The sequence below is a fragment of the Electrophorus electricus genome, chromosome 18 (genome assembly GCF_041902795.1).
Source record: "Electrophorus electricus isolate QZ-2024a chromosome 18, ASM4190279v1, whole genome shotgun sequence".
Classification (NCBI taxonomy): domain Eukaryota; kingdom Metazoa; phylum Chordata; class Actinopteri; order Gymnotiformes; family Gymnotidae; genus Electrophorus; species Electrophorus electricus.
The window spans coordinates 1,247,501-1,261,878 of record NC_137514.1 but is presented as its reverse complement, the minus strand read 5'-3'; the positions used below and the strand labels follow the sequence as shown (position 1 = coordinate 1,261,878).

Genomic DNA, 14,378 nt, shown 5'->3' with positions numbered 1-14,378 from the left:
GTATACACATTTGTGTGTACGTTTATTTACCGTTGTGTAGATCAAGACCATCGAAAGAAAAGAGAGGCAGAGTCTATCCCAAGACCTCAACTAATCGAGTCAAGACCATATGATCATCTTTACTGGTCAAACTCTGCTGGACAGGCATTTCTCTACACAACCTAATGCTTTGATGAAGATATTGTATCTCAGACTACACACTCATTAAGATCATATTGTTAGTACACACTCACAAAGACAAACCTGCACTTTTCATTTGATCAGCTTTATTGGTCATTGTCTATCATTTCAAGTTTGACATCATACTGAGGATAAATTCATGAGTGTAATGGTACAGACAGATGATGCCAAGAGATGGTCAAAGGAGCAGGAAAGATATTTCTAGCTGCTGGTTGATGATGTCAGTTTGTTGCCCTCCATAAACTGGTCCTGTGCAGCTTTACTGTATGGCATTTACTCTAAGACTCCTAGGTTAGTTCAGCTTTATCACTAAGCAACAGAGCCTTTTTGGGCAAACTTAGATACCTCGGAGTAGCAAAGCACTATACTGTGCAGTGTGGGGGAGGGCTGACCTTGGGACTGGGGTATGCTGGACATCATTTGGGGGGGGGGTAAAGACAGGAGCTTATTCTTACCCAAAACGGTCATGCTGAAATTTAAAGTGAATCAGCCAGGGGGGAGAAATAAAACTCATACGGTTAAAAAAAACAAAAGGATTTCATCCACCCAGTGCAACTGCTGCTGTTTTATCACACAAAATAATGAACTAGCATTTCATTCTTATGACTATTCCACCAAGATCTTTAAACAAGACACTTTACTGTTGGTCTATGCATCTTAAAAATATAAAAAAGAGAAAGAGAGCTCAGGTCATTGGCCAGGCAACATCATTAGGATGCAGAAAAAAACATGCGTGGGGAGGGGGCATTTCAGAAAAACAACCATGCATGTTTGTGTATGTGTGTTTATGTTGAGTGAAAGTGAAAACTGAGGTGAGGTGAGCCATGTTTGTTAAAAGTCCAGGGCTCTTCATGTACTAGGAAAGACAGGGATGCATGGATGGTTGGAGGGATGGTAAGTTGGAGGGGCTAGAACAGGGATCCTATTGCAGAACTCTATCCTGTGCGGAGGATGATGTGAACACCAGAATCAGTGAACACGGGGCCGCTCATGTCACCGATCTTCAGAGCAAAGGAGGCCTCTTCAAACGGCTTCTGCATCTGACCTGGTAGAGAGAGAGAGACACACACACACACACATTTAAGTGCATACACGCCAGAAGGGACACACAGAATTGAAAATATTAGCATACATATGTGTTTGTGTACGTGTGCTCTACCCCTGCCAAACACGCCGAGGTCTCCTCCATTCCGTGCTGAACTGCAGTCACTGAACCGAGATGCTAAAGTCTCAAAGTCCTCTTCACCAGACTTTATCTGTTCTATATACTCTACACACACACACACACACACACAGAGAGATAAATCTTTCAAAACAATCAACAAAATCCTATTATACACACACACACACACACACACACACACACACACACACACTCTCCCCTACTCTGTATGAGCTGCAGCGCTTCTTCTTTGCTGCGGGTGATGTGCTCCTCCCTCCAGGACGACGGTCTGCGCGACTGGTTGTGTTTGACGAGCAGGTGCGAGCAGCGCACCTTGTCCACGGCGCCCGCGCCGTCGCCCGCGCCGGTCGGTCTCTCCCACTGACTGGCGTTGGTGATGTGATTGAAGTAGTAAACCCTGCCTGAGTGTGTGTGTGTGTGAGAGAGAGAGAGAGAGAGAGAGAGAGAGAGAGAGAGAGGATGACCGACGACGGACGATACACATCGACTTGGCACCACTGCTTGTGTTGAGTCACGTCGTGTCACGATGTTGCCATGTTTAAACCAGTGAGTCTACTTGTGGACACAGTTAAGCAAATGAAAACCAGCTGGACTTTCTAATATTTCATTGTTATCGCGAAGAGTTTCTATCTAGATGGTACGCAATGCCCAACTAAGTGTACATAAAATAAACTAGTTAGCCTAACGAATTCCAGTACACTTGTTTAGCTGATTTTGTTCATAACTATGTAACCAGCTAGCTAGATTAATGATATGCGTAAATGTAGGTTTGGTGCAAGTCTCAGCTTTGCACGGGAGTTAAGTAAAACCAATCTGCTCTACTTTGGCTAAAGTTAGCTATAGGTTGAGGTCCCCAGGGCAACTAGCTAGCTAGCTGTACGTTTAATTAGCTAGCTTAGGTTAGCTAGGTTACCTATATTTGGCCAGCAGTTGGTCATTATACAACATAGCTATACAGCGTACAATCGTTGCTTAGCAAGACATTTCAACGGCAACTAAAATTAATTAAAACACCCTTATCATGCCATTGGTTAGTCAGCTAGCTCGCTAACCTGCTAATGCTAACAGGACGCTGTTTTGACTGGAAGCGCAACCGCAGTGCTTGGCCTTAGCTTGCTCCAGCGTGTTACGGCAGGTTCACTGACTACAAACTGCGGTTATTTTTCGTGCGTGTCCATGGAACACGGGGTACCTGAACTCCGACTCATGCGTTTCTCCCATCCAGACGGTAGTTTGTCATCGTCAGACATGATAACAGATAGATATCTACAGCACAGAGCGTCGCTCCCCTCGCTTATCCCGCCGTGTCGCGGTGCAGTTCCAAATGCAGACAACAGGGAGCAGTATAATCCACACTGGATTATACTGGGTGAGCAGGTTTGTATACATCAAAATTGACTACGTTTAACGTTAATTGAAATATTTTCGTTCATTCCTTTGTAACAATGATCGCATTTTATAACAGACGCACAAAACTATTATGAAGATACTGTGATTCGTATTCTTGCGACGTTAGTGCTCACGACAGTCGACATCAATTGACGGCAGTTGCATTGGTCCCACCATGTTACTGTAGAGTTCTAATTTAATTGGTCGTCTTTTAATGTCGATCAACAGTTAATGTGCATGATTGGTCCATTTGTTCCACGTGAGTTTAGACGTTACTCGTTTACGTCAAACGCTTGGAACGTGGAGAGTAGTTTTATTTTCCTGGGAGCAGACATCTACTTTGGTACTGATTTACTCTTCATTTAGCTAAATGTGTACTTTAATCGATCTCTGTATGAATTAAGGTTTACTAAACGCACCTATTGTAACTATAAATGGTAAACCCCATTTGGTTAGCTAGCTAGCTATTGAACCAGGTAGCTAGCTAGCACGATTAGTAGGTAATCTTAAGAACATCTGCCACTGCGAGAACCATTCTCGCATTTTTAAATATAGTCAGCCAGTAATTAAGTTAAGTCATTCGAACACTGGGGTTATCCATTTTTTGTAATGTTTAGTGAAAATATATGGTAGTTGAACTCTGATCACTACTCCAAACAGTCGAGACACACCATGCAGTGGAGGTTAGACCGCCAGGGCAGACCGGTAACTGTTCCTTGGGCACTAGCGGTCTGTCGCGACAGTTCAGTTTCCAAGAGGAACGCTTTATGTTATGTTTTGTTTTGACACGCTTTCTCTTCTTTACCCAATTAGGCAGTACATCCATCCATCCATTCACGTACGGGATTGTTCAAACTAGTGAGTTTCGCTGATATTAACGGGCAGCTCATGATGTTTCAGAGTTGTTTCCTGTGTCACTCGGAACTGCAGAGATGATTGAAGTGGTGTGCAATGACCGATTGGGAAAGAAGGTCCGCGTGAAGTGCAAGTATCCTTTACAAGTTGGCACACAGCCGCCACTTTCATTTAAATTGCAGCTTTACACAGCTTTTCTCTCCGTCTCACTCAGTTCTGGTGATTATATTTCAGGCCGGTTGGTGCACTGTTAATTATATTTGTATCTGCTTGTTTGTAGTTCTACGCCCCCCCCCCCCCTCCCCAAAATGATTTTAAAAAATCTTTGTGATTTGGGTTGAACCTGTGTTACTATAATTGCCATGTTTTACTAGGTTTGAGTTGGTAAAAAATATTTGAAAACATAAGTGTTATAAGTTTGTGTGTGTGTGTCTTTGACTTCTGCTTAGGCGTGTGTGTGGTTGTTACCCTTTATTGTCTGCGTTCTGGTTTTAGTTAGTTCTTTGTGTATTTCTGTTGTCTGTGAATTTTGACATTATGATCTGGCATATTTTGGGGGGAGGGGGTTGTGTGTTTGTATTGAAAGTGTCTCATTCTGAGCCTGCTGCTTTGGGTTGTATTTGCTCTTTGTGTGTGCAATGTTGACTATGAACCTTAATGGTGTGTACAGTTCTGAAGACACTATTGGAGATCTCAAAAAGCTGATCGCAGCTCAGACTGGCACTAGGTGGGACAAAATCGTCCTCAAGAAATGGTGAAAGTTTCACTTCTCAAATAGACATGTTTGATAGCTTTGTTTCAGTCTATGCTTGAGTCTGTTACAGTGCTGTTCCAAACACTACTGTAGGAAATGACCATGGGTTTCCCTCTTGCAGGTACACCATATTCAAGGACCACGTGTCACTGGGAGACTGTATCCTTTCATACACCACTTTTCCTCTTTAGCCAGTTTCAGGGTTTTGCCAGTAAATAACATGCAACTGGGTTACTTTGAACCAACATGAGGTTTGCGTTCATGTCCTCATTTAAAGGTGAATGCTGTAATGGGGCTGTTTGGAGTCAGTATGGGGTTGGGTATTTTTGGTTTCCAATTGTAACTGTTATGCTACTTTGGCTGAAGGTCAGTTTGCCTGAGAATTTATCATAAGTCTGAGCAAGCAGAACTTAGATCTTTGTAAATTTCATTTTCCGTGTTCTGCAGTGGTAATCAGGAAACTGGGTTACTAAACCAGCATTTCTGTGTATTTTCCTTGACCGTACATAAGATGAGATCCATGATGGCATGAACCTGGAGCTATATTACCAGTAGGGGGCAGAGCTGAGGCAGATCTCTCTCTCTCTCTCTCGCGCGCACACACAGTGCAGACTGTACATCCTAGATGCACATTGTAGTACACATACTACCACTTAAGTCTCTCTGACTTCTCATGCCATATCTATTGTGTATGCATGAGCATACACCCACATTTACCCATATACACATTAGGAAGAACATTTTAGTATTGTTTGTTAGATCATGCTTCTAGGCAAGTGATATTTGTTCATTTGAATTGTTTTGATATTTGGAAATAAAAATATTTATGTAAATTAAGTCCTTGGATTTGGTAAAGTAGTTCCTTAAAGTAAAACATTAAAAGAGCTAAAAACAATGTCAATGTAGTGTGAGATCTTAATATGTTGGACTGCTTCACTTCTAGGTTTGGGTTAACATTGTAGAATGGTACAGCAGTAGGCTTGGATTGCCAGCAAAGACAAACGTTTGTCTGCAGACATTGATTTCACAAATACTGCATTTGTTTATACTGTGGTTTCACTTTGTCATCCATTTTATTGGATGATGGTTATAGAGACAGTCATATACAAGCTGTTTGTGTTTCAGGACCGGTGCATCATTTCCACATTAAAACCTGTAAATGTGGCCCGTGGCTCAGGAAAGCATTGTTAAAGTGATCTGCTTTGCGGCTGTGGTAGAAAATTAATGTTCACTGAGTGTCCTGTGCACAATGACACTCAAAGCTGTACACAGTTGAATCTGATCATGAGCACATGACCATGACCCTAACAGTTTTTTCATTCGTTAATTACATCTTTGGCATATTTGTGTAATTAAATTTATCTGGTCAACATGTGTTTAAATTAGTAGTTTAACAGCCCAAGAATTGTTTGTTTTGTGGTAAGGTTATCAAAATGATTAGTATCAGTGATATAAATAATGTCATAAATACATTGGAAATAATAACAATTATTGCACGTGTAGTAATCCACACCCAACTCTGCTTTACTGACATTTCCCACATCTCAAATCTCTGCTCACTGTGTGAGAGTTTCACAAATCAGACCAGGAGAGGTTCGTATGTCGTGCAGGGTGACCAAACCTGTGCTCAAATGTACACAACTGATGAATAAGGGTGCATAACACTGTTGAGTGCAAGATGTAGAAGGAACAAAAAAATTCAGTCAAACTGGCTCAAACTCTCCCATCTCCACTTGTTGCCATAAGTATAAGTGCTATGGGTAAATTATCAGTGGAGCTGCAATGTATTATGGGATTTTCATTTAAATATGGATCCAGTTTGGTACCACTTATACCATATTAACCAAGTACAGACATTTAAGGGTTTTTAAAGAGATATTTTAAGAGTTTACGTCTTATTAATGGGATTTTGTCCAAGGCACTAGTGCATATCTGAAGAGTCAGTACAGGGAGAGATTAGTCTGTTCTTTTATGGACTGTGAGATGCTGTACATTTAAAAAAAAATAAAAAATTCCCTGAATGTTTTCCTGAAAACATAAATTAGACTCATGAAGAGAACTGGCAGTCGGTGGTCTACAGTATATTCGTCTCATTATGTTAATTTATATAAACATATTCATTATGTTATTGTTAAGGACTAGTGGGACAGTGTAAATCTATCTGTGTCATTTACATCTCATGTCATTTACATGTAAGCAAATTATTGCAATTAAGAGCAAGTAAAAGATTCAAAGAGTCAAACCAGAGAGGTTTGAAGAGCTTCTCAGGGTGTGAATGACTCCTTTACTGAGTCAGTAGTAGCCTTCAGTGGTGTCCTGCCTTCACACAGTTGGAGTTGGATTTATGGAGTCAGTTTGTATGTAACCAACTCACTGAATCAGCAGTAGTCTGAGTGTTCCTCCTCTACATAGTTAGAAGGGAATAACCCCACCTACACACACACACACAAAATGAGAAAGAACAAACGGCTTATGAATCATACAGATTAAGACGTACGTGTGTCTGAGGGCGCACGCGTGCGGCTCTTACCCTGCCGTAAACCTCGCCTTTCCACCAGCCATTGTGTGCTTTCTTTGAGATGATCTTCACTGTGTCTCCCTCCCGTAGAGACAGCTCTTTGCGATCCCGTGCAGAGAAAGCATATCGCACCTTAGCCGTGCCAAAATAACGCTCGCTCATACCTACACACACACACAGTTGCATTTTGTGGTGTGTTAATGTGAGAGAGAGAAAATGTGCAGTTTGTGTGAAGATATGAGTAATATGGTGGAGGTGTGTGAGTGTATGAGTGATATAGTGCAGGTGTGTGAGTGTATGAGTGATATGGTGGAGGAATGTGTGTTTATTTGAGTGATATGGTGGAGGTGTGTGTATGTGGATGAGAGTGGTATGTTACCTCAGGTAGGCTGGGGTGTATATATGTGTGTGTTCCTGCTGCTAGGTTGGTCTTTTTGAGAATGCACTGTGTCTGTGCGTGTGTGTGTTACCTCTGCTAGGCTGGTATGTGTATGTGTGCTCTGTGTGTGTGTCTTACCTCTGTGAGGCTGGTGTGTGTGAGAGAATGCACTCTGTTCGGGCTGCTTGTAAGGGATCTGCAACTGTGTGTCCACATCTTTAAAACACTCCTTCAGAGAGTGCTCTTGGTAGTACTGCACCAGGTCCTGCCCAGACACACACACAAAAGAGAATGAGAGAGTCACAGAGATGTAGAGAGAGTCATTTAGAAAAAGAAGAAGAAAGTGACATGTAGAGAGAGTCATGTACAAAAACAAAGAGAAAGTGACAGATGTAAAGAGAGTCATGTACAAAAAGAAAAAGGACCAAGCAAGAGAGAGAGAGCCATTCCCTCATAAATGAAGCCTGGTATATAGATGATGTTACGGTTCATAGCCTACAACTACACACAAGGGTCTGCAACTGATGGGTACACACATTAGGGAGAGAAGGGAAGGAGAGAAGTGTACACTTTAGGGAACTAAAGGGATGAAGTCATCACTTACAATGAGCCCTTTGAAAGCTTTCTTGTCATTGATTCTGTAAAGGCCCTCTGTCAGAATTATCTTAATATGTCGGATATCCATATTAAACCTGACAGAAGAGGAGAGAGGGATAGTATGAGTGAGCAAATTTTTAATCACTGATATAAACGAGAAGATAGGCTTTATGTTTCTGTGATGGTCATTGAGTCGATGCTAGTGTGTGCGCTTGTTTTTGAATGTGTGTGTGTTTTCTAAAGTGTTTGGGTTTTGTACTTGATACTGATGGCGAACTCTCCACCGTCCTTCTGCCGAATGAGAAATGTCCCATCAGACCGAGACATAAGGAGACTTTTGGCATCTGTACGCTCCATGTTGCCTGCAAACCTAACACACACACACATGCATGTGCACACACACTTATTACTTCTCAAGTTCACCAAAGCAGATACCAACTTATTAAAACAGTTGTTCTATGGCAATAAGAAATGAAGAGTTAAGCACTATCAGATATTATGGTATGTATCTGTGTGTGAGAGAATGCAAGTTTTATTGGTACCCACCAGGAGAACCCCGTTAGATCTGGAGTTGGTCTCTGAGAATACAACAGAGAACCAGAGGTCAGTCTGCTCAGATCATTGTACACACTTGCTACTTTTAAACAGAAGCTCTTAGAGATAACATGTTTTAGACATAGCACCTCTTACATTACAATTCAGATTCGGTGAAGTACAACTGCTCATGATATAATTCAACTCTTGAGCTGAAGTCAACTTACTGGTAAGAAGGGATGAACTTTACTGCAGGGAAACCAGCCAACTTCTCCAATTGTGAGATTCCTCCCCTGAAGCACACACACATGAACAGAAGGTTTTGTCCTGTAGCTGTACAATGATGAGTTGGTTAAGTGTGTTGGGTTACTCCTGAACTCCGCATGCTGGTGTTCTCTCATCTCACCCACTCTTTAACTAGTGAGGAAATTGGTAAATAATTGGAAATTAACCAATTAGCAAATTATATTACTAGATGCTGGAGGAAGCAAAAGAATGTCATAGAAAAAGCAAAAAACAAAACAAAAAAAGGAGAACATAGTTTAAAAAAAAAGTTGATTTTGCAACCATATCCTGTGTGTGAACCACAATTGATTTACCATGGGAACTTGGTCTGCACTAAACCTAACCTGCTTACCACATGTTTTGGGGTGCTCATATGGTCAAATGGGCCCACACTGAATAGGCTACATCAGATGTGAGAGACCGGCACTATCTGGTTACTGACATTTACCTGTACTGAGAACACAGATTGTTCATAATGGGTCAGTTTAATTATGTGAGAAGTGGCCTGACTGTATCCCTACACACCGTCCAAAAACACTAACACTATAAAACATCATTGCTGGATCTAATGTCTTTTTAAACAGATTTACCTTGATTCACCTTGAACACTGGGCTGTCAGTAAAACTTCAGACTGTTCCCGGACTTGCACAGCTAAACATACAATCTGCTACTGCACTTGAAGTCACTCAGAAGCCAAGTGTTCTGTCCCAGTGTCATTTCAGTACCACACTAAGAATTGTTTATGCAGCTCTTTATATTGGCATGAACACAGACATCATTTTAAATAAACTGAAAGTAATAATTATTTACACAGATATACTCAAATATTCTTAACCCCCAAAATTCTAATGTTTACTTTAATTAATATAAACAGACTTCGCTTTATCTTTGTGAAACCAAAAATATACAGTCTGGATTCAAACAGCTTCCAGGCCAATGTAACACTTGTTGGTGTGCTGACTGGATGTAAAAGTATTATGCATTGTGTTGATTGTAAAGCTTCCTTTGGTACTGAGAAAGGTGCTATATAAGTGAAACTTAATCTATCATATATATCATATATATCATATATAACATATATCATATATCAAACCAAAACAAACCAAACCATCCAGCTGAGAGAGTAGAGGCGGTCCTGTGGTGACCACTTTCGTCCCATGACATCCTGACTCATTAGCGCTACTGATCTGAAGGGGATGTTGAAAGCGCTGAACTGATATATTTTTCTGCTATTTTTCCAAAAATTAGTTTCACTTGAAACCATTTACACACATTCTTTAAAGGGTAACAGGATACTAAAAATATGTTAACGTAATTACCCATGGCCCAATCAGGATGATTTAAATGTCTGGCAGCTACTGTGTCTGATCTCTGTTTTGCTTCATTTATTAAAGGAAACGTTTTTCTCTGGCTTACATAAACCCTCATCACACCTCATTCTATTTGATTAAGGAGATGCCAAAATAACAATAAATAACAATAAATGACAGCTAGCAGGACACTTGCAATACTGAATAGCATCAATGAATTGTTAGACATATTTTCATTTGGGTCAATCTATTTTTGTTTTGTTTTTTTCCAGTCTTTGACCAATGAGGTAAAAGAGTAGTAATCAAGCCCCACCTCCCACCACTTTAAGTCGGCGTCCGCACGCGTCAGCTCTATGACATCACCTGCACTGAGGTGCAGTGGTTGGCCAAAACCCACAGGGGGCGGGGGCAGCCCATAGTAGTCAGCACACACCTCCATCTTGGGCAGACCTGAGAAAAGCAAGAGTGGAGAAAAAGTGATACAAAAGGTTTATAAACAGTTATAAACACCTCATACAAGGCTTGTTAATTAACTCATTAGGTGAGTTGCAGCGGGGAAAACATGAAACTGTGCAACACTAATGCACAAATTAATAAAAGAAGACTAAGTAATCAGTAAGATAAGTATTAAATCAAGCATTAATTAGTAAAGCTAAAGAGAGCTTATCAGTGCTGTGTAGCTGAACCGACCTGATTTATTTTGTCTCTGTGTGGCAGACCTGCATTTGTTCTAATAGGAAAACAAAAGGATTTAAACATGAGTCCATTATGCTAATCATATAATGTGAGTATGAGAAATTTTAAACACAAGTTAATTAGACACACATAAAAAAATATAACTCCTAATCAGGACACATATGGACCAAACCATGTGATTGCAAACAATGAGACTAACCTTTTTCAGAGTCCCTTGGTTTTCTGGCAAACAAATACAACACAGTTAATTAAATACAGAGATGTGATATTGCATGCGTACACACACACACACACACACACACACACACACACACACACACACACACACACACACACACACACACAAATATAGTTTAGAGGGTCACCTGCTAAGCGTCCACATGCAGAAACTCTCCCCAGACATTCCTTGTGGGCTGCCATTTTACAGCGGCTGCAGCGGTAACCCTGGAAGAAAATCCCCCTAATGGAGCAAAGACCAGACAGCAGAAATGTTTACACCTCCTGGCCTGTGGGGAGCATTATCCTTCCTGCATTCCCGTCTTGGAGATATACTACCCTATTCAATTTAACTTTAGTTCTGAACTTTAGTCCTGAAATTCAGAAGTTTGATATATAATATAATATTCCAAATATAACCCAACAAACTGGGGTCTGGTCTAACTAATCCAGATTTTAGTAAAATGTATTTATTTTTATTTCTATTTTATTATTATTTTTTAAAATATTTATTTGCTTACTTATTTTGGAGTAAGCTAGACTGTTTACCTGAGCAGCATCTGGCAGGCTTTGCAGGAAGTGGTCTCTTCAAAACAGTACATCTGGAAATCATGACCATTAGCTGTGCAGTTCTCTGGAGACATATTGGAGCTACACGCACCCACACATCATACCAACACAGAATCCAGAAAACACTGAATTTATCATCCAGGCAGCAGATCTTTAAATCATTATAGGGTGATAATTCTACAATTAGATCTAAAACCTAATAGGATCAGATCAGTGTGCTGGGTCATTAGTTATCACATCCAACATGGGTTGAGTGTTCCACTCACAGCGCCATCTCAAACTGCTCCAGCCATTTCTTCTTCAGTTCACGCGTCTTGAAGAATAGATCATAGCCACTCTGACCATATGAATCCATCAGCAGGAACGTGTGTGTCCACTGTACGCACAAACATGCCCATGCACAAAGTTGAAGGACATGTATCTAAGTCTGATTAAACAGACACACAAATATTCTTAGAGCATTTAAAAAGTAATTTTAATCTTTGCTTCAGTTGAGGAGAGGAGAGGAGAGGAGAGGAGAGGAGAGGAGAGGAGAAGAGAAGAGAAGAGAAGAGAAGAGAAGAGAAGAGAAGAGACGAGACGAGACGAGACGAGACGAGACCTTCTTGTTGTCCTTTTCTCCAATCATTTCATCTCTGAGCTGGAAGTGCTGGAGTTCGATGAGCTCCTTGAGCTCCATACTCTCACCACTCCTCTTCTTACACACTAGCAGGGCCTTATCAAAGAGAAACGCATATCTACACACACACACACACACATTCATTATTTTCCAGAATCATACACATTCTTAAATATACTTATACAAACACATATTAATCAGTGTGAACAGAATGCACAAACACAGGCTTACCTGTCTTGCTTTGACTTCTTTTCAGGGCTACAGATCTTCAGCTCTCCATCAATCTTAGGTCGACCAAACAAAGCTAGAGACTGAGCCTGAGAAGAAAACAGTAACAAGGAATATGACTGGACCAATATAAAACTCCATCCTCCATCTGCCGCCGAAAGCTGGAGCTGAGTCATGTCTGAGTTAAGAGCTTAGTAGGCAAGTGCTCACAATCGTTCACTCAGAATATGATCTGATCGTTCACTCAGAATGAGATCTGATTGTTCTCTCAGAATGAGATCTGATTGTTCACTGTGGGTGTGGTTGGCTGCCTGTTCCTTCTCAGGGTTTAATGTTCTTTACACACTCGACTTCTGCGATAGAGCATGTTACTTGCCACTGTGCATGGATGTCTCACTGGAGTTTTTAAAAAATTGATAATTCAATTATATCAAATATATAAAAATTCTATAATTATACACAACAAAATTGCCAGTGATAGATTTAAGAATGGAACAATCACATTAGTTTTTAAGTGTTTATCTACGTGTTACTTTACCATTAAGCTAGTTTAGTATAGAGTGATAAAAAATATGTAGCACAGAACTGAAAATAGACTTCAATTAAAGATCAATTCAATTCCATTTCTTTTAACAGTATTATTATTATATTTGTACACAGACTAGAATACATGTTTACTTTCCCTCACAAGCGGATCCCTTCAGTCATTGAAGAGATTTAAAATTCCTTGTCCATGCTATTCCATGAAATAGCATGCATTGGTATTCATCTGCCATATCAAGGTTAGGTTTACCACAAGGACTTTGTTTATGTCCATACCCAATATATACAGATGACCATAACCCTACATCCACATCCAATATATACAGATGCCCATAACTCTATGTCCAAACCCAATATATGGCAGCACCAATAGCTGCCATCTTATAGCAAACTCAGCTGAGACCCAACTGTTGTTCTGCATCCACAAGCCACAGCAGCATTTTAGCTTCTGTCAGATGGCTGCAGCATCTCTTAGATCCTCCTTTCAATACTTAGATCTCACCTATTACAGGGTGAGGGGAGGAGCTAATTAGTAGTTCTCCCCTACTAGAGGGAGAGGGGAGGAGCTAATTAGTAGTTCTCACCTACTACAGGATGAGGGGAGGAGCTAATTAGTAGATCTCACCTACTACAAGGTGAGGGGTGGGGCTAATTAGTAGAGCTCACCTGTTACAGGGTAAGGGGTTGGACTAATTAGTAGTTCTTACCTACTACAGGGTGAGGGGAGGAACTAATTAGTAGTTTTCACCTACTACTGAGTGAGAGGTGTGGCTAATTAGTAAAGCATGCCGTAGTAGGTGAGAACACCTACTACAGAGTGAGGGGTGTGGCTAATTTAATACAGCAGAAATTATGTCTTCTTGTCAGTCTGTTTGTTACCAGCCGTGACATCCAAGCTGAACACCCACCTGCATTCATGGGTGGCATCTCAATGAGGATTCCATTTTGTTATTTTTGTTTCTTAATTCAGACGTCCACAGTAAAAACTACAATTCCCATACTGCTTTGCTACAGTCAGATATGCTCCAAAATGCTGTTTCTGTAAGACTGGCTGCTGCATGACAACAGCTGGATCACAGCACTGAGAGTGGTGTGTCCTGTCTCTGTGACCTCACGGGAATGATGCGCAACAGGTGTTACAGACCTCAGAGACCTCAGACCTCAGAACACAGTGCCATGCTTTACTTTTCATGCAGGGACACAACTGTGTGTTTGTTTGTGTGTGTGTGTGTGTGTGTGTGTGTGTGTGTGTGTGTGTGTGTGTGTGTGTGTGTGTGTGTGTGTGTGTGGACATTATTTAATTATACTCTTCATCTGCTATACATGAACAAAACATCACACCCACTGTATCCTCCCCCATCACTCCTGAACAAATGTACAGGGCCTGCTCTGTCTGTTTCCTGTTTGTCTATACCATACGCTCCCCCAATTTCCTCTGCTTTCTGAACATTTTTATGGTTCAACAGGGTTTCATCCACCAAGCTGCAGCAGGTGTCCCTCCAGACCTCTAGGTGGCAGCAC

The 14,378-nt window shown here is 40.9% G+C and overlaps 3 protein-coding genes across 5 annotated transcripts in view; 1 reads left to right on the top strand and 2 right to left on the bottom strand.

Moving 5' to 3' along the window:
• Window positions 1–246: 246 nt before the first annotated feature.
• On the bottom strand, window positions 247–2,703 carry pin1 (peptidylprolyl cis/trans isomerase, NIMA-interacting 1). The gene is made up of 4 exons (XM_027029273.3): window positions 2,556–2,703; window positions 1,567–1,764; window positions 1,340–1,450; window positions 247–1,225 (listed from the first exon to the last, which is right to left on the bottom strand). Exons 1-4 carry the CDS (start codon window positions 2,611–2,613, stop codon window positions 1,116–1,118), a joined length of 477 nt encoding a protein of 158 aa, XP_026885074.1. The 5' UTR covers window positions 2,614–2,703; the 3' UTR covers window positions 247–1,115.
• Window positions 2,704–3,001: 298 nt separating this feature from the next.
• Window positions 3,002–5,256, top strand: ubl5 (ubiquitin like protein 5). Its single transcript, XM_027029282.3, has 5 exons — window positions 3,002–3,095; window positions 3,653–3,740; window positions 4,278–4,361; window positions 4,483–4,520; window positions 4,873–5,256. The coding sequence occupies exons 2-5, from the start codon at window positions 3,685–3,687 to the stop codon at window positions 4,914–4,916; spliced, it is 222 nt and encodes a 73-aa protein (XP_026885083.1). The 5' UTR covers window positions 3,002–3,095; window positions 3,653–3,684; the 3' UTR covers window positions 4,917–5,256.
• A 605-nt stretch (window positions 5,257–5,861) lies between these two features.
• The window catches only part of vav1 (vav guanine nucleotide exchange factor 1), an 18,897-nt gene continuing 10,380 nt past the window's right edge, over window positions 5,862–14,378 (bottom strand). For all 3 annotated transcript variants that reach the window (XM_027029280.3, XM_027029281.3, XM_081701350.1), the window contains 15 exons: window positions 12,318–12,403; window positions 12,069–12,204; window positions 11,734–11,843; window positions 11,447–11,548; window positions 11,047–11,141; window positions 10,881–10,903; window positions 10,676–10,715; window positions 10,299–10,435; window positions 8,617–8,682; window positions 8,402–8,433; window positions 8,115–8,225; window positions 7,863–7,950; window positions 7,397–7,523; window positions 6,892–7,043; window positions 5,862–6,793 (listed from right to left, as the gene is read on the bottom strand). In XM_027029280.3, the coding sequence (XP_026885081.2) occupies window positions 6,740–6,793; window positions 6,892–7,043; window positions 7,397–7,523; window positions 7,863–7,950; window positions 8,115–8,225; window positions 8,402–8,433; window positions 8,617–8,682; window positions 10,299–10,435; window positions 10,676–10,715; window positions 10,881–10,903; window positions 11,047–11,141; window positions 11,447–11,548; window positions 11,734–11,843; window positions 12,069–12,204; window positions 12,318–12,403 (1,359 nt within the window). In that variant the 3' untranslated portion in view covers window positions 5,862–6,739. The remainder of the gene's footprint in view (window positions 6,794–6,891; window positions 7,044–7,396; window positions 7,524–7,862; window positions 7,951–8,114; window positions 8,226–8,401; window positions 8,434–8,616; window positions 8,683–10,298; window positions 10,436–10,675; window positions 10,716–10,880; window positions 10,904–11,046; window positions 11,142–11,446; window positions 11,549–11,733; window positions 11,844–12,068; window positions 12,205–12,317; window positions 12,404–14,378) is intronic.

Excerpts from the sequence above, each read along its gene's own strand:
- pin1 (XM_027029273.3), bottom strand. The coding sequence starts at position 2,613 with ATGTCTGACGATGACAAACTACCGTCTGGATGGGAGAAACGCATGAGT. Across the intron at positions 1,765-2,555 it reads ACGCATGAGTCGGAGTTCAG|GCAGGGTTTACTACTTCAAT; the intron begins GTACCCCGTGTT and ends ACACACACTCAG. Across the intron at positions 1,451-1,566 it reads AGCGCTGCAGCTCATACAGA|AGTATATAGAACAGATAAAG; the intron begins GTAGGGGAGAGT and ends GTGTGTGTGTAG.
- ubl5 (XM_027029282.3), top strand. The coding sequence starts at position 3,685 with ATGATTGAAGTGGTGTGCAATGACCGATTGGGAAAGAAGGTCCGCGTG. Across the intron at positions 4,362-4,482 it reads AAAATCGTCCTCAAGAAATG|GTACACCATATTCAAGGACC; the intron begins GTGAAAGTTTCA and ends TCCCTCTTGCAG. Across the intron at positions 4,521-4,872 it reads CCACGTGTCACTGGGAGACT|ATGAGATCCATGATGGCATG; the intron begins GTATCCTTTCAT and ends ACCGTACATAAG.